The following is a 24,170-nucleotide window of genomic DNA, read 5'->3' as shown; positions in this document are numbered from 1 at the left end:
ACCCATAAGTTTCCCCTTCGTTCAGACTTTTGAAGACTTTCCTTTTGCCTCTGTGTGGAATGTTAGAATGAGATTTGTTCGTGTATCTGAGCCTCTTCTGCTTAGGGCGGAGCAGAAGTTTGCAGTGACACCTCTAGATTGGTCCTCCTAAGAGCACTAACACTGCAGTTTAAATCTAATAGCGCTTATTTCTATATTTTCTTTTTTGAGCAAAAGATCAATTGGTCATCTTTATCTCATTTGAAAAAAAACGCCTATTATGTAACTTTTATAACCAGGCAATTTTTGACTTTATCTTACTTTTTTTTTTAAGGTCGGATGTCCACAGCATATAAAATTTAAACGGATCTTCTTCGATCCCTAAGCTCCCCAAGTTTAGGGGATGCTATGAGGCTCTGAAAACCATGACTTCACTGTTTTTAGGTCTAATGTGGACTTCACTGAGGAAGGAAGTTATTGGCTAGGTCAACAAAGTCTTTTGCTTTTAGGGAATGCCCCTTCCAAAGTCCAAAGAACACAAGTCAGTATCTGCAATGATACATACAACACTCCTCAAACACCAAGCTAAAGGTTGATAACAAACTTTCTTTAACCCTGTCCTGTAACAGAGAGGGTAAAAAAGTGACTACACCCCCAAACACACACTATAAAAGGTATGTTTTCCATTTTATTCAATCTTTCTTTACATTTTCTTTTTCTTTAAAATGTATTTATTGATTTTTAGAGTGAGAGAGAGGAAGGAAGAAGAAGGGGGAGAGAGAAAGAAATATCGATTTTTGTTGTTCCTTATTTATGCATTCATTGGTTGATTCTTGTATGTGACCTGTCCAGGGGTTAAACCTGGGGATGGAACCCTCAACCTTAGCGTATCCAGAGAATGCTCTAATCAATGAGCTACCTCAGGGGTCCCCAAACTTTTTACACGGGACCAGTTCACTGTCCCTCAGACCATTGGAGGGCTGGACTATAAAAAAAAACTATGGGCCCTGGCCGGTTGGCTCAGTGGTAGAGCGTCGGCCTGGTGTGAGGAAGTCCCAGGTTCGATTCCTGGCCAGGGCACACAGGAGAAGCGCCCATCTGCTTCTCCACCCCTCCCCCTCTCCTTCCTCTCTGTCTCTCTCTTCCCCTCCCACAGCCGAGGCTCCACTGGAGCAAAGATGGCCCAGGCTCTGGGGATGGCTCCTTGGCCTCTGCCCCAGGCGCTAGAGTGGCTCTGGTCACAACAGAGCGACGCCCCGGAGGGGCAGAGCATCACCCCCTGGTGGGCGTGCCGGGTGGATCCCGGTCGGGCACATGCGGGAGTCTGTCTCTCCTCGTTTCAGGCTTCAGAAAAATACAGAAAAAAAACCAAACAAAACTATGAACAAATCCCTATGCACACTGCACATATCTTATTTTAAAGTAAAAAAACAAAACGGGAACAAATACAATATTTAAAATAAAGAACAAGTAAATTTAAATCAACAAACTGACCAGTATTTCCCTGGGAACTCTGGGCCTGCTTTTGGCTAATGAGATGGTCAGTGTGCTCCTCTCACTGACCACCAGTGAAAGAGGTGCCCCTTCCAGAAGTGCGGCGGGGGCAGGATAAATGGCCTCAGGGGGGCTGCATGCGGCCCGTGGGCCGTAGTCTGGGGACCCCTGAGCTACCCTGTCAGAGTTTTCTTCAAATTTCTTTATCAACGTCTCCATTTCTGTTGGGTAATTATCTCAGGACAGCTTGCTGCAGTTTCCCGTTATTAGTTTGTAAAGTAATAATGACCTGAATGAACTATGTGGGAATCAAGAATTTTGTGTGTGGGGGGGTTTGTTTGTTTGTTGTTGTTTTTTTTGTCCTGGCTTCATAGCTGATGGAACCCTCGCTCCAGCTTGGTCATGTCCCTCAGAAGAGCCTCTGAGTGGCCCCGACCTACCTTGTGTATCATGAAAAAGGAGACGAGGTCCTCAAGAGACTTAATGACCAGCCCTCTGAGTTGCAGGGACATGAACGAGGCCACAGAGGCAAAATACTCCTCGATGTGACGCGAGGAGTCATAGTCACTCTTGGGAGCAAAGTGGACCCAGTGCTCCTTCCAGGAGACGAACAGCTGCGCACAGGTGGGGATCCACCTGCAAACACCGGGGAGGGTCCACGTAAGAGCCTCCTCCTCCGAGTCTGGAGGCTGGAGGCGTCCTCCCCGCCGGCCCCACGCTCCGCGGCAGGGGAGACGGCGGCTTTGCCAACTGGGGCTTTCCCCCCCTGCCCGCGGCCTCTCCTGCCAACAGCCCTTTCCTGTGGAAAAAAAACCGAGAGGTTCTTCTTCCATTAACAGTAGCCAGATGGACAGGGGATCCCGGTGTCACATTCTGTCGAAAGAGCTTAGAGTTGTTTTTTTGTTTTTTTTTTAATTATAATCAGAGATTGGGGTGAAGTCACCTAAGGAACTGGAATGTTTTGTGCGGCGTCTCTCCCTGGCAAGTCTCTGGTCTACGGTTCAGACTTTCTCGGGGAAAGAAGAGAGAAAGAGGAGGAAAGGAGGAAAGCGCGAGAGGAGACACTCCAGGGTGGCGGTGGCCGTTCAGAAGTCCAGGGGAGAAGTCTGAAAACCGAAAGAAGAAAGAAATGGACGCCTCACTGGTCCTTTCTTTCTCCTTCCCCCCAATTCTCATGCCCGATTCCCGGTGGGAACCACCACCCTGTCCCTCCCGTGGCATCTCTTTCCTGGTTGCCAGGAAACTACGACTGCAGCAATCTAGAAGTACTAGACTAGAGGACAAGTCACAGTGTAGGGGTGATAATCACCATCTTTACTAAGCAGTGACCCTGAGCCAGCTACTGCACAGACCTGCATATTCCCCGATAATAAAAGCCCAAGGGGCCACCTGGCCGGTTGGCTCAGCGGTAGAGCGTCCGCCAGGCGTGTGGAAGTCCCGGGTTCGATTCCCAGCCAGGGCACACAGGAGAAGTGCCCATCTGCTTCTCCATCCCTCCCCCTCTCCTTCCTCTCTGTCTCTCTCTTCCCCTCCCGCAGCCAAGGCTCCATTGGAGCAAAGATGGCCCGGGTACTGAGGATGGCTCTGTGGCCTCTGCCTCAGACACTAGAATGGCTCTGGTTGCGACAGAGCAACGCCCCGGATGGGCAGAGCATCACCCCCTGGTGGGCATGCCGGGTGGGTCCCAGTCGGGCACATCCAGGATCTGGCTGTCTGCCTCCCTGCTTCTCACTTCAGAAAAATACAAAAAATAAACAACCCCCCCAAAAAACTCCAAGGGCAAGTAGCATTATCATCGTTTTATAGGAGAGAAAGTCTCTGGCTCCTGACACAGCCCTGTGTGCATTTGTGAAGAAAGACAGGAATTAACTAAGTGCCTGGAAACCACCTAAGCTTGGAACCCCGCGGCTGTTCATCTGGGCCACCTGAACACAGGTCACTCAGCTGCGCTGTCCTGTCACCCAGCAAGGCCTTGAGGACTTTGGAAGAGGGGCACAAAAGGGGTACCCTCACAGTGAATGCTCACGAGAGAGTTTAAAAAGCCAGAGGGAGCTCGGAGTTGGGGGTGGGGCATGAAGAGCAGAGTTGGTGAGGAGACACCAAGGCTGGATGGAGAGGGGGACCCAGACAGGAAGGGGACGGAGGGAGATGGTGTCCGTGGGAAGTCTGCAAACCGCAGCCCACCCCCGGGCTGGGAACCCGTGTTCCTGCCGGAGGGCTCTCTGTCTCGAGGACCCCGTGAAGCAGCCCCACCCTGGGTGACGGGGGGGGGGGGAGAGGCGGACACTGACTTGTTGAGAAGGACCTGCCCCACCCTGGGTGGCGGGGGGGGGGGGACAGGGGACACTGACTTGTTGAGAAGGACCTGCCCCACCCTGGGTGACGGGGGGGGGGGGAGAGGCGGACACTGACTTGTTGAGAAGGACCTGCCCCACCCTGGGTGACGGGGGGGGGAGAGGCAGACACTGACTTGTTGAGAAGGACCTGCCCCACCCTGGGTGACAGGGGGGGGAGAGGCGGACACTGACTTGTTGAGAAGGACCTGCCCCACCCTGGGTGGCAGCGGGAGGGGGGCGGGGGGGGGGACACTGACTTGTTGAGAAGGACCTGCCCCACCCTGGGTGACGGGGGGGGGGACAGGGGACACTGACTTGTTGAGAAGGACCTGCCCCACCCTGGGTGACGGGGGGGGGACAGGGGACACTGACTTGTTGAGAAGGACCTGCCCCACCCTGGGTGGCGGGGGGGGGGGAGAGGCGGACACTGAGTTGTTGAGAAGGACCTGCCCCACCCTGGGTGGCGGGGGGCGGGGGGAGGGGAGAGGCGGACACTGACTTGTTGAGAAGGACCTGCCCCACCCTGGGTGACGGGGGGGGGGACAGGGGACACTGACTTGTTGAGAAGGACCTGCCCCACCCTGGGTGGCAGCGGGAGGGGGGCGGGGGGGGGGACACTGACTTGTTGAGAAGGACCTGGCGCGCCTCCTCGCAGTGTTTCTGGACCACATCCCAGAACTCGCCGGGCTGCAGAGGCAGCGTCCCCGCCAGGAGCTCCGCTGTGCGGACGAAGCGGAGGTCCCTCAGTCTGCCGAGAGAAAGGGACACGCGGCCTCAGCAGAGAAGGTGCTCGGTGACCGAAGGCGGGGAGGACAGGCTCGAAGGGCCAATCCTGTCTTTTCTCCCAGGAGAGAAGATCTGAGCAGATCAAAACCAAGTGTATCTGAAAAATGCGGGAGCCGGAGGAGGGAGTGGGTCGTCCCCAAAAACTCTTGCAAAGAGGGTGTCTACTGAGTCTTCCTCTGTGTCGTGCCGGGTCGCCCGTGGGGGGTGAGGGTTTGGGCACAAACTTCCCCTGTGGCTGTCTGGGAAGTGGGACCCCAAACGGACCAGTCGAAGTTCTTCACAACAGGCAGTGAAGACAAAGAGGCCTCAGGAAAAACAATGCACCACCTTCATGATCAGGTGGTTAGTTGAGCTACTTGAGAAAACTGGGAGGATGGCTTTGGTCTGAACCCCAGAAACCTACAGACCTGCGCCCCTCTGACAGGTGCACCAGGACACACCTACGCCCCTCTGACAGGTGCACCGGGGCACACCTGCGCCCCTCTGACAGGTGCACCGGGGCACACCTACGCCCCTCTGACAGGTGCACCGGGACACACCTACGCCCCTCTGACAGGTGCACCGGGACACACCTGCGCCCCTCTGACAGGTGCACCGGGACACACCTACGCCCCTCTGACAGGTGCACCGGGACACACCTGCGCCCCTCTGGCAGGTGCACCAGGGCACACCTGCCCCCCTCTGACAGGTGCACCAGGGCACACCTGCGCCCCTCTGACAGGTGCACCAGGACACACCTGCGCCCCGCTGACAGGTGCACCAGGACACACCTACGCCCCTCTGACAGGTGCACCAGGACACACCGGCCGCCCTCAGCACACTGCCGTACACGCTGCGGGCGCTCAAAGTATACGTGTTGGGCGATGCTCTTTAATCCTTTCCCATTTCTTTCAGGTCAGCGGATGCGTTGACCTTCACCCCCCCCAAGGCCACTTCTGGCTTTTAGGGCCACCCTTGTCCCTTCCTGACATCTACTCTCTTCATTTATAAATCACCCTTTTAAATCATCCGTGTCTGTCTCTTGCCCAACGAGACCTCACTTCTGGTCTAGTTCTTAGCTTCTCTCAGCTGCTGCCTCTCACTGTCAGCCCCCACTGTAATGACTTCGAGGCACGCCCTCTCCGTACACCCTGCAGCCTCTGTTTCTTGGTCTTGGAGGTGGTGAACTTGAGTCTTCCTCTTGTCTGGCCAGGGACAGAACGCTGCCAGGGAAAGACAGAACCTGAGAACCTTGCTCATCCCATAGGGCCCTGGTCCACCCCAGGACGGCCCTGGTCACCACCTGGTGGTGATGTCCCACACCTGAACAAACTTCTCACAGCGGTCAGAAAGCATACATCCCTTGAGACCGCCACCCTCATTCCGTTCCCAAACGCCTCGCCCTTCATGATGACGAGGTGACCTCTGAGAACTTTCAGAGTTAAATGGTGCGGGTCAATATGAGGAGAAAGAAAAGGATTTGAGTTGGGGTGATGGGTATATAGCATAATCCACTGTTCAAATGATGTGGAGACGCCGACCTGAAATCTATGTGCCCTTGGGGGTCAATATGACTCTGTTAAACTGAATTTTCTAAATAAAAACGAATTTAAGAAACAAAAACAGTGCAGGTCATGTAAGAAAATTACTCTGTATCATTACTTTAACAAATCTTCCTTCCTGCTGGTTTTATCATTATTATTATTATTCAGCTGGCAAAACCTTCTGGAAGATTCTGGTTCATTTCTGTGCCATTTTTGGCCCACGTAATTTTCTTTATGGAGCCGGGAAAAGCATGTCCTTTCTTCTCAGTAGAGGCTGTAGGTCCAATAATCTCCCATCTTCATTATATAATCAAATTAAACTTACGTGCACCTCCTTTGGGCACTGAACTCTGGCAATTTTACCAGGCCTGAGACCAAGCTCTTTGTTAAATTTTTTTTTGAGGTCATACAGATGCTGGTAGTCAAAGCAGGACCTTCATTTACTGAACAAGTTCTGCCTGCCCAGCACTGTTCTAAGCACTGTACCCAACAACCCTATGACGTAACATTGTTATCATTCCCATCTTACACGTAAAGAAACAGGAGCCCAGAGGGCTTGACTCCCCCCCCCCCCCCCCAGATCACAAAGTTCATTAGCGACAAAGCAGCAACCAGAACCCAGGCAATCTGGGCTCGAAGCCCATTCTATAAATTATCCCAAGTTAGAAAGTTGCTTCTCTAATCAGTGTCTTGACTGGCCCTTCCAGCGCCTCAGAAAACGGGATTCTGTCCCAAGAAGGGGGGGGGGGAGGTGCTCATTTCTTGTCATTGGTGGGCTCCCTCCTAGGTTGACTTCCCCAACAATTCCCTTTCAAAAATACGGGTAAAAACTAAGAATGTGAAGAACAAGTTAAGTTGTCCAGGATAAAACGCATTCTGCCGTGAGCCTCGTTTTTCCCACCAGGATTTGCACCTGTTCTGGAGGGGAGCCCAGAAGAAAATGACAGCCATTCTTCCCAGTGCAGTCAAAGAACGGATAGAACAGAAGGGGGCGGGGCTACAGGATGCAATCTTCTTCAGGCAGGAGAAGGGATGGAGAACGCACAGGGGCTTCCATGTGGATGAACCCTGAGGACACGAAGGACCCCGGGACTGCCTTTATATAAAATGTCAGAACGGGCCGACCCCCAGAGACAGAAAGCGGATGTTGTGGTTTCCAGCAGGGGCTGAGTGGGAGGGAGAGAACGGGGGAGGGACCTGCTAATGGGACATGGTTTTCTTTTCGGGAATGATAAAAATATTCTTTTTATTTATTTATTTATTTATTTATTTATTTTACAAAGTGAGAGAGAGTCAGAGAGAGAGGGACAGATAGCGACAGACGGACAGGAAGGGAGAGAGATGAGAAGCATCAATTCTTTGTTGCAGCACCTTAGTTGTTCATTGACTGCTTTCTCATATGTGCCTTGACCGGGGGGCTACCACAGAGTGAGTGACCCCTTGCTCAAGCCAGCGACCTTGGGCTCAAGCCAGCGACCTTTGAGCTCAAGCCAGTGACCCTGGGGTCATGTCTGGTCCCATGCTCAAGTCAGTGACCCCATGCTCAAGCTGGTGAGCCCGTGCTCAAGCTGGAGACCTTGGGGTTTTGAACCTGGGTCCTCCGTATCCCAGTCCAATGCTCTATCCACTGTGCACCTGCCTGGGTAGGTGAAAATATTCTTGAATTAGAGAGTGGCCAGGGTTGTAAAAAAAAACCTGTGAAGACACTTACAATCTACTGCATTGTCCACTTTCAAGGGGCGGATTTTACGGTGTGTGGATGTATAAGAATTTAAGGAAAGAAAAAGTGACTCTCCTCTGGACATCTACAGTGCCACTAGCCAATTTAGCGGTTGATGAGTTTGAGGGAAACTGCTGCTTGCCATCTTGTGCTCGAACTGAGTTAACTAGAGGAATCCGACCTGAGCACCCACAGCGCTCACGGCTTAGAGAGAGAGACACAGACAAGTGAACATGTGATTGGAATGCAGTGAGACGCACATCATAGTGGGGGTCAGGGCTCACACTCACCGGGCACTCACGTTCTGAGTACTTTGTACTCATTAAGTGGTTTGTTCTTCCTGCCGCCCTGCGAGGTGGCGGATCTCGCTATGCCAAACCCAGAGATAAGGCACAGAGTAATGAGGCCCACCGTCTACAGCGGCCCCTCGACACACGAGTCTCATCTGTTTCATGGCCGAGCTCGGGACTCAATTTGCTAGTGTGTCAAATCGAATTTCCCCATTTCAATCAATGGGGATGCAGTTAATCCGTTCTGGCCCCCCAAAACCACAGGAATTATTTGTCTTATCTGCTTTTAAATAAGAAAATGTACTTTATAAATAACAAATACATATATATAATATATATATATATACACACACACACACACACACATAATAAGAGAGAATGTAAAGAAATAAACTGGTTTATGAAGTGTATTTACCTTCAAGGTCAGGCGAAGATGCTGGCGGAGGGGAGAGGAGACATTAGCGTAACCACGGCCCTTCCCAAGTAGGAAGGTAACGAGCAATTTCACCGACGGCTGCCCAGCGCCATTTTAACGATAAAAGCGAGCAAACTCAAAAAACACAAATTTTACAAACTCATTTGCCCAACCCTCGCGATTCCAACATCTGCTCGTCACCTAAAGCAAAAAATCCCGCGAGTGACGGCTGGTCTCTCAAAGGGCTCGTGACCTGAAGTGCTCGTGTGTCAAGGTACCTGGTACACAACCCCTGAAGCGGCAGAGTCCGGGCCTGGGCCCGAGCAGGCTCCACAACGGAGCTCTCACCCACGGCGCTCCAGAGCTCAGAGACCGGGGTGCTGGGGGTCACAGAGGGCGCGCCCCAGTCCCTATGCCTGACTGGTCTGGAGTGTTGTCATTGCACGTGGAGGGCAGGGCTCCGCCCCCGGGCACAGCAGAAGCCGCTGTCTGAGACAGGGGGGGGGGGCACAAAGAGAGGACAAGGGATTCGGGGGTGCCGTGCTTACTCTGAAAACCACAGCTCCTCCAGGCGGAGCACCATGGGGCTCCCCACGTGCAGGTGCTCTTCGCTCCACGTCTGGGCGTTCCTGTAGGCGCTGTGCCAGGGGACGGGGGCCCGGATCACTCTCTGCGGGAACCGGCGGGGGACGGTCGCGATGCAGAGCCGCTTCCTCTCCTCCGCGTCCAGGAGGATGTAGTCCACTAGAACCAACAGGACGGACGGACGCGGTCAGTGCGCAGGGACCCCGAGCACGCTGCGTTCATGCCGTCAGTGAGCGGGGACCCCGAGCACGCTGCGCTCACGTCGTCACTGAGCGGGGACCCCGAGCACGCTGCGCTCACACCGTCAGTGCGCGGGGACCCCGAGCACGCTGCGCTCACGTCGTCACTGAGCGGGGACCCCCGAGCACGCTGCGCTCACGCCGTCAGCGGGCGGGGACCCCGAGCACGCTGCGCTCACGCCGTCAGCGGGCGGGGACCCCGAGCACGCTGCGCTCACGCCGTCAGCGGGCGGGGACCCCGAGCACGCTGCGCTCACGCCGTCAGCGCGCGGGGACCCCGAGCACGCTGCGCTCACGCCGTCACTGAGCGGGGACCCCGAGCACGCTGCGCTCACGCCGTCACTGAGCGGGGACCCCGAGCACGCTGCGCTCACACCGTCAGTGCGCGGGGACCCCGAGCACGCTGCGCTCACGTCGTCACTGAGCGGGGACCCCCGAGCACGCTGCGCTCACGCCGTCACTGAGCGGGGACCCCGAGCACGCTGCGCTCACGCCGTCACTGAGCGGGGACCCCGAGCACGCTGCGCTCACGTCCTCACTGAGCGGGGACCCCCGAGCACGCTGCGCTCACGTCCTCACTGAGCGGGGACCCCCGAGCACGCTGCGCTCACGTCGTCACTGAGCGGGGACCCCGAGCACGCTGCGCTCACGTCCTCACTGAGCGGGGACCCCGAGCACGCTGCGCTCACGCCGTCACTGAGCGGGACCCCGAGCACGCTGCGCTCACGCCGTCACTGAGCGGGGACCCCGAGCACGCTGCGCTCACGTCCTCACTGAGCGGGGACCCCCGAGCACGCTGCGCTCACGCCGTCAGCGGGCGGGGACCCCGAGCACGCTGCGCTCACGTCGTCACTGAGCGGGGACCCCGAGCACGCTGCGCTCACGTCGTCACTGAGCGGGGACCCCGAGCACGCTGCGCTCACGTCCTCACTGAGCGGGGACCCCGAGCACGCTGCGCTCACGCCGTCACTGAGCGGGACCCCGAGCACGCTGCGCTCACGCCGTCAGCGGGCGGGGACCCCGAGCACGCTGCGCTCACGTCGTCACTGAGCGGGACCCCGAGCACGCTGCGCTCACGCCGTCAGCGGGCGGGGACCCCGAGCACGCTGCGCTCACGTCGTCACTGAGCGGGGACCCCCGAGCACGCTGCACTCACGCCGTCAGCGGGCGGGGACCCCGAGCACGCTGCGCTCACGCCGTCAGTGCGCGGGGACCCCGAGCACGCTGCGCTCACGTCGTCAGTGAGTGGAGACCCCGAGCACGCTGCGCTCACGCCGTCAGTGCGTGGGGACCCCGAGCACGCTGCGCTCACGCCGTCAGTGCGCGGGGACCCCGAGCACGCTGCGCTCACGCCGACAGTGGGCGGGGACCCCCCCCCCCAGCACGCTGCGCTCACGTCGTCACTGAGCGGGGACCCCGAGCACGCTGCGCTCACGTCGTCAGTGCGCGGGGACCCCGAGCACGCTGCGCTCACGTCGTCAGTGAGTGGAGACCCCGAGCACGCTGCGCTCACGCCGTCAGTGCGTGGGGACCCCGAGCACGCTGCGCTCACGCCGTCAGTGCGCGGGGACCCCGAGCACGCTGCGCTCACGTCGTCACTGAGCAGGGACCCCCCCCCCCCAGCACGCTGCGCTCACGTCGTCACTGAGCGGGGACCCCGAGCACGCTGCGCTCACGTCAATGCAGAGCCACTTTCTCTCCTCCGCGTCCAGGAGGATGTAGTCCACTAGAACCAACAGGACGGACGCGGTCAGTGCGCGGGGACCCCGAGCACGCTGCGCTCACGTCGTCACTGAGCGGGGACCCCGAGCACGCTGCGCTTACGCCGCCGTCAGTGAGCGGGGACCCCCGAGCACGCTGCGCTTACGCCGCTGTCAGTGAGCGGGGACCCCCAGCACGCTGCGCTCACGTCGCCAGCGCTTGGAAGGTGAACGCTGGAACGCGCCCCTCGGGGTTGACAAGGTCATTGGCAATCCCCCTGAGGATAACCGAGCTGGGGAGGAAGGCCCCCCACCGCTGCTCGGTGTCTTCCTCCTGAAGACAGATCAGGGGCGCAGCTGGGCCAGGTCACCATCCGGGGCACTAAGAACTCAGGGTTGAATCCCCGTTGAGATTGTCTAGCATCCTGCGTGACAAGGAACGACTATTCGCTCTGCCCCATGAATCGTTCATTCACGGGCTTCTCACGCTAACCTAGTGAGCCGGAGAAAATCAGCCCAGCGGATGACACCGGATTCTCAGAACGGAAATTCAGAGAGGCCAGAATTTCACGAGGGAAGGAGAGAAAGACCTGGGAGGACTTCACGGGCGAAGTGCCGTGTGAGCTGGGTCGTCAGGCCTGAGTCGGGGTGTCTCAGACAGGACAGGACTGGGAGGTAGGAGCACTGGGGGGCAGGAGCAAGCAGGACACAGAAGCGCAGTGCCACGACTTCTGTGGAATACGCTCCAGGGGCCGTTACTCCTTCTGCGGCAGACACGGCAGGTGCCGGGGTTAGAGGTCACGGTGGTGAAACGGGAGGGGCAGGTTGGGGCTGGGATTTGAAGGGTTTTCCGTGTTTCTCCCTGTGGGTTTGGTTCTCTACCCTGTCGTAGACAAGGAGCCATGACACCAACACCTTAGAAAGTTCACTAGGACATTAGAAATTAACTAGACAAGTTGGTAAAAAACAAAAAACAAAAACCACAACAAAATGGCTGTTGTCCAGATAAAACAGGAAGGTAGGGGACTCACACCGTCACCCTTCCTCTCTGAGGTGTTTCTCACACCACTCACCATCATTAAATACTGCCCATGACCAACTGTGAACACAAGACCCAGGGTCAGGGGTGCAGGGCAGTGAGGACCAATCAGACACCCTTTACCCCCCAAGAGCTACCGGTCTCATGAGGCGGGTAAGACCCACGAGGAAGGCAAAGACAAGGCCAGCCTTACAGAACGGCACAGAGGACGCAGCGACCTCCGATGACTGGAGAGAGGTAAAAACACTTGTGAAAAGAGGCAGGCATTGCCCTGGCCGGTTGGCTCAGCGGTAGAGCGTCGCCCTAGCGTGCGGAGGACCCGGGTTCGATTCCTGGCCAGGGCACACAGGAGAAGCACCCATTTGCTTCTCCACCCCTCCGCCACGCTTTCCTCTCTGTCTCTCTCTTCCCCTCCTGCAGCCAAGGCTCCATTGGAGCAAAGATGGCCCGGGCGCTGGGGATGGCTCTGTGGCTTCTGCCTCAGGCGCTAGAGTGGCTCTGGTCGCAACATGGCGACGCCCAGGATGGGCAGAGCATCGCCCCCTGGTGGGCAGAGCGTCGCCCCTGGTGGGCGTGCCGGGTGGATCCTGGTCGGGCGCATGCGGGAGTCTGACTGTCTCTCCCTGTTTCCAGCTTCAGAAAAATGCAAAAAAAAAAAAAACAGAGGCAGGCATTGAGCATGACTTTAAATGTTGAGTCGGCCCTGGCTAAGCGTCGTGCTGTCCCCAGGGGAGTAGCACCTGTCACCTCACCTGGGAGCCTGTTAGAAATGCAGAATCTGCCCTGGCCGATTGGCTCAGCGGTAGAGCATTGGCCCAGCATGTGGATATCCCAGGTTTGATTCCCGGTCAGGGCACATAGGAGAAGCACCCATCTGCTTCTCCCCCCTTCCCCTCCTCTCTTTTCTTTCTCTCTCTCTCTCTCTCTCCCTCTTCTGCAGCCATGGCTCAATTGGAGCAACTTGACTCTGAGCACTGAGGATGGCTCCATGGCCTCCGCCTCAGGTGCTAAGAAGAGCTTGGTTGCTGAGCAACAGAGCAGCACCCCAGATGGGCAGAGCATCGCCCCCTAGTGGGCTTACTGGGTGGATCCTGGTTGGGGTGCATGCGGGAGTTTGTCTCAGCCTCCCCTCCTCTCACTGAATTTAAAAACAGAAAGAAAGAAAACAGGAATTCAGGACCTTGGGTCTGCCTCAGATCTATGCATCAGAGTCTGCATTCTAAGCGGACCGCCAGGCTACGTGGAGGCACATTAACGTGAGAGGAGGGCAGGTCTAGCCATGAGCGATGGGGGTCTGAGGGGCGCATGCGAATGAAAAGTTAGACGACGTTTCTGGCGTTGTCAGAGGAACCGGACTTGAGGACTGAGAGTGCGAGAGAGGAACGCAGAAGCCCCCCGCCCGGGAGCCCCCTGCCCCAGCTCCTCCCAGCCTCACCTGTGCTTTTCATCAGGCTGCGGTAATAGTCCTTCTCCTTCTCCTCCACGAGGCGCTTCACCAGGGGCTCCAGGCGGGGGCTTGCCAGGAGTGTGTGAGGAATCAGCTTCGAAATCCGAACCATCACCTCATCCTCTTCCGGGGCAATCATGTCTTTTCGGACCCCGTTGGCCAGATAGTAAGAGTATCGCTTCCACACACAAACCACCAGCGAGAGAGTGAGCGTGGCCGGTGAAGTGCGTGCCCACCTGCCCCCACCCGTCAGCTGCCCGGAGGCCCTGTTCACACCGCCCCCTGTCCCCCACCCTCCACTGGCGACAAGTGTGCTTTTCAGGGCCCTGTGACTTCACACTCGTGGCTCTAAGGTCCCTGGCACGTTTCCCCCGTGAGTGACTCCGGAGGATGCGACCAAAGTGAGAGAGGGCTTCCGGAGAAGAATAAAGACGGACTTCTGCGAGGCCCCGCAGACAGGCACACGGGATGAACCCGGGGACACGGCAGTGTATGTGATGAGCTTTAAGAAGAGCAGTGATGCCTGACCTGTAGCGGCGCTGTGGATAAAGCGCCCACCTGGAATGTTGAGGTCGCCGGTTCGAGACCCTGGGCTTGTCTGGTCAAGGCACATATGGGAGTGGATGCTTCCTGCTCCTCCCCCTTCTCTCTCTCTCTCTCTCTCTCTCTCTCTCTCTCTCTCTTTCTCTCTCTCTCTCCCCTCTCTAAAATTAAATTTAAAGAGAGAGAGAGAGAGAAATGACAAGCTCCTTAAATGGACTGAGATAATTCACTGTCCTCTGCAACCCCCGATCCTCCACAGAGCCCTGGACCCTGTGACTTGGAGCTATCCGTTCTGGGGGAAAAAAAAGTCCCCAAAGACCTAGTGAGACTTACAATGGTTCTTCTAATCCAGTCCAGGACTTTTGGAGTTTAGAAAAGCCACAGACGTCCACACTGAACAAAAACAGCCATCGTGACCTGGTGACACCAGGAAGTTCTGTTTATCCAGGGTTTGCCTCTATGCTGCCGAGTGGCTCAGTGGCTCCGGAAACCAGTGATTTCAGGCGGATGAGAAGCACCAAGTGCGGGAAAGGGTCTGAAATCAGCTTTGAGCGCCCGGTGCCCAACTGTCTGTGGTCGGAAGAGGCTGCACCCACCTTTCTCCCGGCTCGATGGAAGCTGATTACACAGGAAAAACTTCCACGCTCCCTCATGACAAGCGCTGTCTGAGGTGGGGAGAGAGGCTCTTATCGAAGTGCGGATTCATGGACCCCCTCCTCGGGTAGTTTGGGATTTTTTTTTTTTTTAAAAAAACAAGCACCCCAAATGCTTCTATCTTCAGGCGAGTTTGAGAAATGGTGGGGAGGCTCTTAAGAGCACAGAAAGTAGCAGGCAGCCCTGGTCTCAGTTCTAGCTTTGTCTCTTCCTGACTGTGTAACCCTGAGAAAGCTGTTGAAATCAGCCTAACCCCCAATGTCCACACCTGGACAACAGGAATAAACACAGCACCCAGGTTTTCAACGGGGTCAGCATGGGCTCGCCATGGAATGATGCCAACAGCACATAGAAACTGTTAGTTTTCTTTGTTACTCGTTCTAGGACACGCTATAAACGCTTAGGTTGTCTGCTCTAAAGTTTCACTGTTCTTCTTTTAAGACAGAGGTTAGAAACTCAGAACGCTATCTGGAATCGAACAGGCAATGTTCACTAGTGAAAGTTGGGCAATGTTCACTAGTGCTAAAAAAAATAGCAGTCAAGCCCTGGCCGGTTGGCTCAGCGGTAGAGCGTCGGCTTAGCGTGCGGAGGACCCGGGTTCGATTCCCGGCCAGGGCACACAGGAGAAGCGCCCATTTGCTTCTCCACCCCTCCGCCGCGCTTTCCTCTCTCTCTCTCTCTCTTCCCCTCCTGCAGCCAAGGCTCCATTGGAGCAAAGATGGCCCGGGCGCTGGGCATGGCTCTGTGGCCTCTGCCTCAGGCGCTAGAGTGGCTCTGGTCGCAACATGGCGACGCCCAGGATGGGCAGAGCGTCGCCCCTGGTGGGCGTGCCGGGTGGATCCCGGTCGGGCGCATGCGGGAGTCTGTCTGACTGTCTCTCCCTGTTTCCAGCTTCAGAAAAATGAAAAAAAAAAAAAAAAATAGCAGTCAAGACTGGTGGAGACGGACAGATCGGAGAATGTAATTCTCATCTAAAGGAGGCATTTGCTACTCAGCTTTAAATATCTAAATTTTTTTCAAGAGAGGCTAAGAGTCTAGCTTATGGGAGATTCCCTTCATTTTCAAAACACGTCGACAGGCCAAAATCAGCCTGTGGTAGGGTCGCCGGCCATCTTGGGATATACTTAGACGGAAAAATTACTCATTGCTTATCTGAAATTCAAATTTAACTGGGTGTCTTGTTTTGTGTTTGTTTTGTTTCGTTTTCTCAAAATCTGGTGACCCTCGCCTGCGAGCTGATGTTCTCAGAGGACCCAAAGGTAGTGATTTCTGAGACTTACTAGAGCAGAGGATTTCCTCACAGACTCAGACACACACACACACACACACACACACACACACACACCCTCACTTTAGAAGACTGTCCTGTCGGGAGCCGACCCACTAATGCTAGCTAACTAGGTCACAGCAGGAGAAGATCCACAACTGCTGGTTGACAAAGTCACAGCAAAAGAAGATCGATGGCTACTGGTTGATAGAGTCACCGCAGTGAAGACCAACAGCTGCGGGTTGACAAAGTCACCGCAAAGGAAAGGCACAACGACACTTCCCCCTTTAATCTTTTGAATTAATCTGGCCTTATATTCCCCCCTTTTCTGGGTGTGTGCTATTATTTATGGCACAGGGATAATAGTACCGTGCTTTCCCTGTAGATTTGTAGTAATTTCTTTGGAAATGAGACAGAAGGTGTAAGTTCCACAGAAAAGCCTGTAAGCCCCTTGAACTGGGCTCATAAACATAAGAGGCTGGCCATGATATTCCTCATAAAGGGTTAAGTTTGTAGGAGAATTTCTTATTATTAATCATGTTAGAAAGAATAAAGTTATAACTTAACTAGTGTATGAATATAGTAAATGAATAAAGTTTAACTAGACATTAGAATCTTAGGTAAGGTGTAGTGGAGTGGCCTGTTGAGTGGCCTTGGATAGGAGCGCAGCTGGCAAGTAAAGAATGTTTTGTTAAAAGACTTGTTTTGTCACTGAAGGCAGTTGCTGGGCTTTTCTCAGTAAAACATTCTCATGAGATTTTTGTATTTTCCAAAAATAAGGAGAGGAATGTGGTGGGATTCATAGCAGCAATAGCAATTAATGCCTTCTGATATTATGTTGCTACTAGCTATCTTGCAGGTGCACTCTATGTATCTTTAAGTAAAAGTTACTCTTAATGCTATGTTAGTTTCTTAAATAGCAAGCCTTTTGTAGTCTTGTGAAAATAGAATTAGGACACTACATGAACTCAAGGCTATTTGCCTGAGCAAGCGGTGGTCCTTTGCTAGTCCTTGATGATTTTGTCTGCTATCTCTTTCTGCGCCCTTGACTCACAACAACAGTAAAATAGAGTTATTAATTAGTACTAATCTTTTAGAAGTTTGTACCGATATTGTTATTACTATTCAAGTTATTGTATAACTGTACTTTGAATGACTTACCACCTGACTTGTAGCTTATAGATATGAATTAACTGTTATCTAGAAATATGTAACCATAGTGAAACTAAAACAATGATGTATTCAAAATACCATGTGATTGTAACTTAGTGTGTGTGCATAAAAAGTAGTTACACCAGCCATTGGCGGAGATGCCTGGCACTAAATGCTAACTAGAGAATAAAGAGAAAGAAAAGAATTCGGCTCTCTCACTCGATTTTCGCCGATGCCGTCTCTTCCTGTGGGACCCCTGGATCCCCCCCCCCCCGGGGCTGGACCCTGGCACTGTCCAAGCCTCTGGACTTCGGTATTTTAACATTTTTTATGTATTGATTTTAGTGAGAGAGGAAGGTAGGGATTGGGGAGGAGAGAGAGAGTCAGAAACATCAATCTGTTTCCTGGATGTGCCCTGACCAGGAATCGAACTGGCAACCTTTGCCAGGTCGAATTGCACTTTGGGATGTGTTCTCACCAGCCGAGCTATCTCTGGCCAGCCAGGGCGGGACGTGGGTATTTGAAAAGCGTGCCCTGGGTGATTCTGCTGTTGTCCCCCCCCCCCCCCGGGATGGAGTCACGGAGATGCCCGCAGTCACTATCACCCAGCAGCCTGACAGAGAGGAAGTGACAGGAACGTACCTCCAGGTCTGACTCAGACGGCTTGGTTTCTTTCCTTTCTGCGTCCCTCTCACTCTCCAGCATCACGGTCATCTGCTCTTCTGGACTCATCGGTCTGCTTCCCGGGGGGGTCCCAGGGGCCACCGTCTCCTTCCTCCTGGCGGAAGAGGCGGACGTGCTGTGGGCCAGTTTGGTCCTGAAAAAAGAGATGCAGCTCAGCTCCTGGTCCTATGCTGTCAGTGGAAGCCCCCTCCTCTGGGCCATCTAGTGGCAGGTCAATGATGACCTCTGAGATGCAGCTCAGCTCCTGGTCCTGTGCTGTCAGTGGAAGCCCCCTCCTCTGGGCCATCTAGTGGCAGGTCAATGATGACCTCTGAGATGCAGCTCAGCTCCTGGTCCTGTGCTGTCAGTGGAAGCCCCCTCCTCTGGGCCATCTAGTGGCAGGTCAATGATGACCTCTGAGATGCAGCTCAGCTCCTGGTCCTATGCTGTCAGTGGAAGCCCCCTCCTCTGGGCCATCTAGTGGCAGGTCAATGATGACCTCTGAGATGCAGCTCAGCTCCTGGTCCTGTGCTGTCAGTGGAAGCCCCCTCCTCTGGGTCATCTAGTGGCAGGTCAATGATGACCTCTGAGATGCAGCTCAGCTCCTGGTCCTGTGCTGTCAGTGGAAGCCCCCTCCTCTGGGCCATCTAGTGGCAGGTCAATGATGACCTCTGAGATGCAGCTCAGCTCCTGGTCCTGTGCTGTCAGTGGAAGCCCCCTCCTCTGGGCCATCTAGTGGCAGGTCAATGATGACCTCTGAGATGCAGCTCAGCTCCTGGTCCTGTGCTGTCAGTGGAAGCCCCCTCCTCTGGGCCATCTAGTGGCAGGTCAATGATGACCTCTGAGATGCAGCTCAGCTCCTGGTCCTGTGCTGTCAGTGGAAGCCCCCTCCTCTGGGCCATCTAGTGGCAGGTCAATGATGACCTCTGAGATGCAGCTCAGCTCCTGGTCCTGTGCTGTCAGTGGAAGCCCCCTCCTCTGGGCCATCTAGTGGCAGGTCAATGATGACCTCTGAGATGCAGCTCAGCTCCTGGTCCTGTGCTGTCAGTGGAAGCCCCCTCCTCTGGGCCATCTAGTGGCAGGTCAATGATGACCTCTGAGATGCAGCTCAGCTCCTGGTCCTGTGCTGTCAGTGGAAGCCCCCTCCTCTGGGTCATCTAGTGGCAGGTCAATGATGACCTCTAACCATGGAATACTGCACAGATATGTTAGCATTGGTTTTGCTCGATTGTTAATTGATTAATTCATTAATTTGTTTTGTGAGAGACAGAGAGAGAGAGAGACAGAGAGAGGGACAGATAGGGACAGACAGACAGGAACGGAGAGAGACAAGAAGCATCAACCCTTTGTTGCACATCTTAATTGTTCATTGATTACTTTTTCATATGTGCCATCCTCTGCTCAAGCCAGTGACCTTGGGCTCAAGCCAGCGACCATGGGGTCACATCTATGATCCCACGCTCAAGCCAGTGACCCCACGCTCAAGCTGGTGAGCCTGCACTCAAGCCAGTGACCTCAGGGTTTTGAACCTGGGTCCTCTGCGTCCCAGGTCGATGCTCTATCCACTGAGCCACTACCTGATCAGGCTAATTGTTTTTATTTAGAGTCTAAAGTTATTTTGGATTAAGGAGATTAGTGGGGAAAACAGAAACCGTTGGCCACTGGGTGTCCGGGAACCCTCTGAAGCAGAGAGCAGAGCACAAACTCCGGGGAGACCACAGTGTTCTGTTCAGCCTGCTACCCTGATATTTCTTGTACCCCCAAGGACACCTTACCTGGCAGCATCCTCTTTGTCTCTGGGAGAGAACTTCCTTTTCTTCTTGTTGGGTTTTGATAAGCTTTCTGTTGCTAGAATAATGGAGAAGAAAGACAACAGTGCTGGGCAGTGGCCTTGGGCCACCTTCTGTCCACAGGAATGTGACTCACAGGAGCACACTAAGGGGTGAACGTGGTACAGTAGACAAGGTAGGAGATGTAGGCTCCAGTTTCACCAGCACCACTAAATACCTGTGTGACCCTGAAGAAGTGATGTCATCACTCCAGGCCTCAGCTCCCCCAGCTGTGAAATGGGGATGAGCATACTGTCCGTCCATCCATCCATCCATCCATCCACCCATCCACCCACTCACTCACCCACCCATCCACCCACCCACCCATCCATTCATCTATCCATCCATCCATCCACCCACATCCATCCATCCATCCATCCACCAACCCACCCACCCATCCACCCATCCATCCATCCATCCACCCACATCCATCCACCCACATCCATCCATCCATCCATCCACCCACATCCATCCATCCATCCACCCATCCACCTGTCCACCCATCCACACATCCACCCATCCATTCATCCACCCACCCATCCACCCACCCACCGTCCACCCACCCACCGTCCACCCATCCACCCACATCCATCCATCCATCCATCCACCCACCCATCCACCCATCCATCCACCCATCCATCCACCCACCCATCCACCCATCCATACCATCCATCCATCCACCCACATCCATCCATCCATCCATCCACCCACATCCCATCCATCCATCCATCCACCCACCCATCCACTCACCCACCCATCCACCCATCCATCACCCATCCATCCATCCCACCCATCCATCCATCCACCCATCCATCCACCCATCCACATCCATCCATCCATCCACCCCACATCCATCCATCCATCCACCCACCCATCCACCCATCCATCCACCCACCATCCACCCACCCATCCATCCATCCACCCATTCATCCATCCCCCCATCCATCACCCATCCATCAACCCATCCATCACATCCACCCATCCACCCATCCACCCATCCATCCACCCATCCATCCATCCATCCATCCACCCATCCACCCATCCATCCATCCACCCATCCATCCAGTCCACCCATCCATCCACCCATCCATCCATCCATCCATCCATCCACCCACATCCATCCATCCATCCATCCACCCACACCATCCACCCATCCATCACCCATCCATCCACCCACCCATCCACCCATCCACCCATCCATCCATCCACCCATCCATCCATCCACCCATCCATCCATCCACCCATCCATCCATCCACTCATCCATCCACCCATCCATCCATCCATCCATCCACCCCACATCCATCCATCCATCCACCCACCCATCCACCCATCATCCACCCCATCCATCCCATCCATCCACCCATCCACCCATCCATCCATCCATCCATCCACCCACATCCATCCATCCATCCACCCACCCATCCACCCACCCACCCATCCACACATCCACACATCCACCCATCCATCCATCCATCCACCCATCCATCCACCCACCCATCCATCCATCCATCCATCCACCCACATCCATCCATCCATCCATCCACCCATCCATCCATCCACCCACCCATCCATCCATCCATCCATCCCACCCACATCCATCCATCCATCCACCCAGCCCATCCACCCATCCATTCATCCATCCACCCACCCACCCATCCACCCATCTATCCACCCATCCACCCATCCACCCACCGACCCACCCATCCACCCACATCCATCCATCCATCCATCCACCCATCCATCCATCCACCCATCCATCCATCCATGTGACAGGTATTAATAACTGCCTGCTCAATTTGCTCTCCAACCCAGTTGCTCTGTTTTCTAAATGTCAGCTGTATTTTTATTTCATATTTTTCTTTAAATAGACTCAGACTTTTAAACTTACTATATTTATTTTAAAGGGAATATTATAAGATTATCATAAATTAAAAACTGGTATCATTTGCAATAAAAGAAATTATTGCAAATAGAAAAACAGTATCATTTGCAAGAGAAGGTAACTACAAGTAATTTTAATAAATGACATAACATTCTACTATTAAACTTGCTTTAAGTTTTTAACCTAAGAAAATTAACAGGTAATAGGAAAAGGTTAACAACATACTAATATTTTTTCTTTTCTTTTTTTTAGTATGAGAGACAGACAGAAAGGAAGGGAGAGAGATGAGAAGCATCAATTCTTTGTTGCGGCACCTTAGTTGCTCATTGATTGCTTTCTCATATGTGCCTTGACTGGGGGCTACAGCAGAGCAAGTGACCCCTTTCTCGAGCCAGTGACCTTGGGCTTCAAGCCAGCGACCTTTGGGCTCAAGCCAACAAGCATGGGGTCACGTCTATGATCCTACGCTCAAGCTGCCCCTCCCCCCCACTCAAGGCAGATGAGTCTGCACTGAAGCGGTGACCTCGGGATTTCAAACCTGGGACCTCAGTGTCCCAGGCTGACACTCTATCCACTGTGCCACCACTGATCAGGCAACAACATAATAATATGAAGTTGACATTCTCAGAATCAAAGAGAGCTTAAGACTCAATATGTATTTTTGAGTTCATACTTGAGCTCCTCATTCTATTCCAAGTATAACAGTAATAGAAAAAAATCATCTTTAAAAATTAAAAAGACATTGTTTCTACATCTAACAAGATTACTAAAGGATTCCTTTCAACAGATATATGGTCCCAGAGGGATTAAACAAATTAATACACACACACACACACACACACACACACACACTACTATAGTGAGCCTGACCAGACGATGGCACAGTGGGTAGTGTTGGTGTGGGATGTTGAGGACCCAGGTGTGAAGCCAGCTTGAGCATGGGGTTGCCAGCTTGAGAGTGGGATCATAGACATAACCCAATGGTTGCTGGTTTGAGCCCAAGGTCACTGGCTTGAGCAAGGGGTCACTGGCTTGGTTGGAACCCCCCGGTCAAGGCACATATGAGAAAGCCATCAATGAACAACTAAGGTGCCTCTCCCTACTTGTCTGTCTGTCTGTCTGTCTCTCACTCACTAAAAACATACATACATACATGCATACATACATACATAAATACATACATGCATACATGCATACATACATAAAGAACTATGGTCAGCAGCTTCCAAGATGGCCCCCAATGACCTCCACTTCCTGGCTTCATGCCCTTATGAAATCCCCTGGAATGTGGGCTTGGCACCTCACTTCTAACAGACAGAAAACGGCAAAAGTGATCAAACAACACTTCCACACCTAAGTTCCAAAACAGACGGTGGACTCTGTCTTGCTGGCTCTGTTTGGGCTTCTGTTGTCTCCCCTGCTTCCTCTGAGGGAAGCCGGAAGCTATGGCAGCTCTGCCGCGAGGGCAGGTGGCAGGAGGTTGATGTCTACCACCAGCAAGTGAGCGAGGGCTGCTTCTGAGTGAGCTTGGAGGAGGGTCCTTCCCTCGAGACTTCAGATGACTGTGGCCCTGGCTGGCACCTTGACTGCACGCTTATGAGAGACTGAGCCACAACCGCCCAGTTAAGATTCCTGACCCACAGAAGCTATAAGATAATAATACATGGTGGTTGTTTTAAACTGTTACTTTTTTGTTATTTAGTGAGAGGAGGGGAGGCAGAGACAGACTGCTTGCACGCGCCCCAACCAGGATCCACCCGGCAAACCCACTAGGGAGTGATGCTCTGCCCATCTGGGCTGTTGCTCCGTTGCTCAGCAACCAAGCTTTTCTTAGCACCTGAGGCAGAGGCCATAGAGCCATCCTCAGTGCCTTGGGCTAACTTGCTCCAATAGAGCCTTGGCTGCCAATAGAGCCTTGGCTGTAGGAGGAGAAGAGAGAGAAAGAGAGAGAGAGAAGCAAGAAGGGGAAGGGTGGAGAAACAGATGGACACTTCTCCTGTGTGTCCTGGCCAGGAATCAAACCCAAGACATCCACACACCAGGCCAATGCTCTGCCACTGAGCCAGGGCCTTAAACCGTTAAGTTTTGAGGTGATTTGTTATATAGCAATCAATTCACACAAGTGCATAGAGGACAGTTTGTGGTGCATTGTCTCGTAAGGTTTGTGGTGTATGGCAAATGTAGCGTGAGCCACGACCATCATTCCCACTTGGTAGATGAGGAGAAGGAGGCTCTCTGAGGTTATCCCAGATTAGCTGCAGCCAGAGGGGAAGCCGGGTCTAGAACCCCGGCGTTCCGATTCTCCCTCCGCGACCTCATTTAGAGCCTGGCGCGGCACGCGGCCCCAGTTACCTGACGGCAGCCCCTGAACGGTCCTTTCCCTGGGGACACTGCTGGTGACCCTGGGGACACTGCTGGTGACCGGCTGGCAGACCTTCCACAGGTCCTTCAGCTTCAGGTCCTGAGCTGTCACGGAGTAATTGTTGGCGATGGAATCGCTGGGCCCGCGGTGGTGGTGCTGCTCTTTGAAGGGCGCGGCCAGGGTCCACGAGGTGCGTTGCATCAGGGGGGGGTAGGCACTGTGTACCAGGACAGTCTGCAACGGAAGAGGTGCTGAGGGAGGCAC

The 24,170-nt window shown here is 54.0% G+C and overlaps 1 protein-coding gene across 2 annotated transcripts in view; it reads right to left on the bottom strand.

Annotated features, from left to right (window-relative positions):
• DNAH3 (dynein axonemal heavy chain 3) overlaps window positions 1-24,170 on the bottom strand; it is a 208,317-nt gene that overhangs the window by 179,920 nt on the left and 4,227 nt on the right. For both annotated transcript variants that reach the window (XM_066383459.1, XM_066383458.1), the window contains exons 4-10: window positions 23,897-24,140; window positions 19,608-19,680; window positions 17,812-17,986; window positions 13,542-13,731; window positions 9,092-9,287; window positions 4,432-4,557; window positions 1,914-2,109 (exon numbers count right to left, since the gene is read on the bottom strand). In XM_066383459.1, the coding sequence (XP_066239556.1) occupies window positions 1,914-2,109; window positions 4,432-4,557; window positions 9,092-9,287; window positions 13,542-13,731; window positions 17,812-17,986; window positions 19,608-19,680; window positions 23,897-24,140 (1,200 nt within the window). The remainder of the gene's footprint in view (window positions 1-1,913; window positions 2,110-4,431; window positions 4,558-9,091; window positions 9,288-13,541; window positions 13,732-17,811; window positions 17,987-19,607; window positions 19,681-23,896; window positions 24,141-24,170) is intronic.

The sequence above is a fragment of the Saccopteryx leptura genome, chromosome 4, assembly GCF_036850995.1.
Source record: "Saccopteryx leptura isolate mSacLep1 chromosome 4, mSacLep1_pri_phased_curated, whole genome shotgun sequence".
NCBI classification, from domain to species: domain Eukaryota; kingdom Metazoa; phylum Chordata; class Mammalia; order Chiroptera; family Emballonuridae; genus Saccopteryx; species Saccopteryx leptura.
This window is presented reverse-complemented; position numbering and strand designations above follow the sequence as displayed.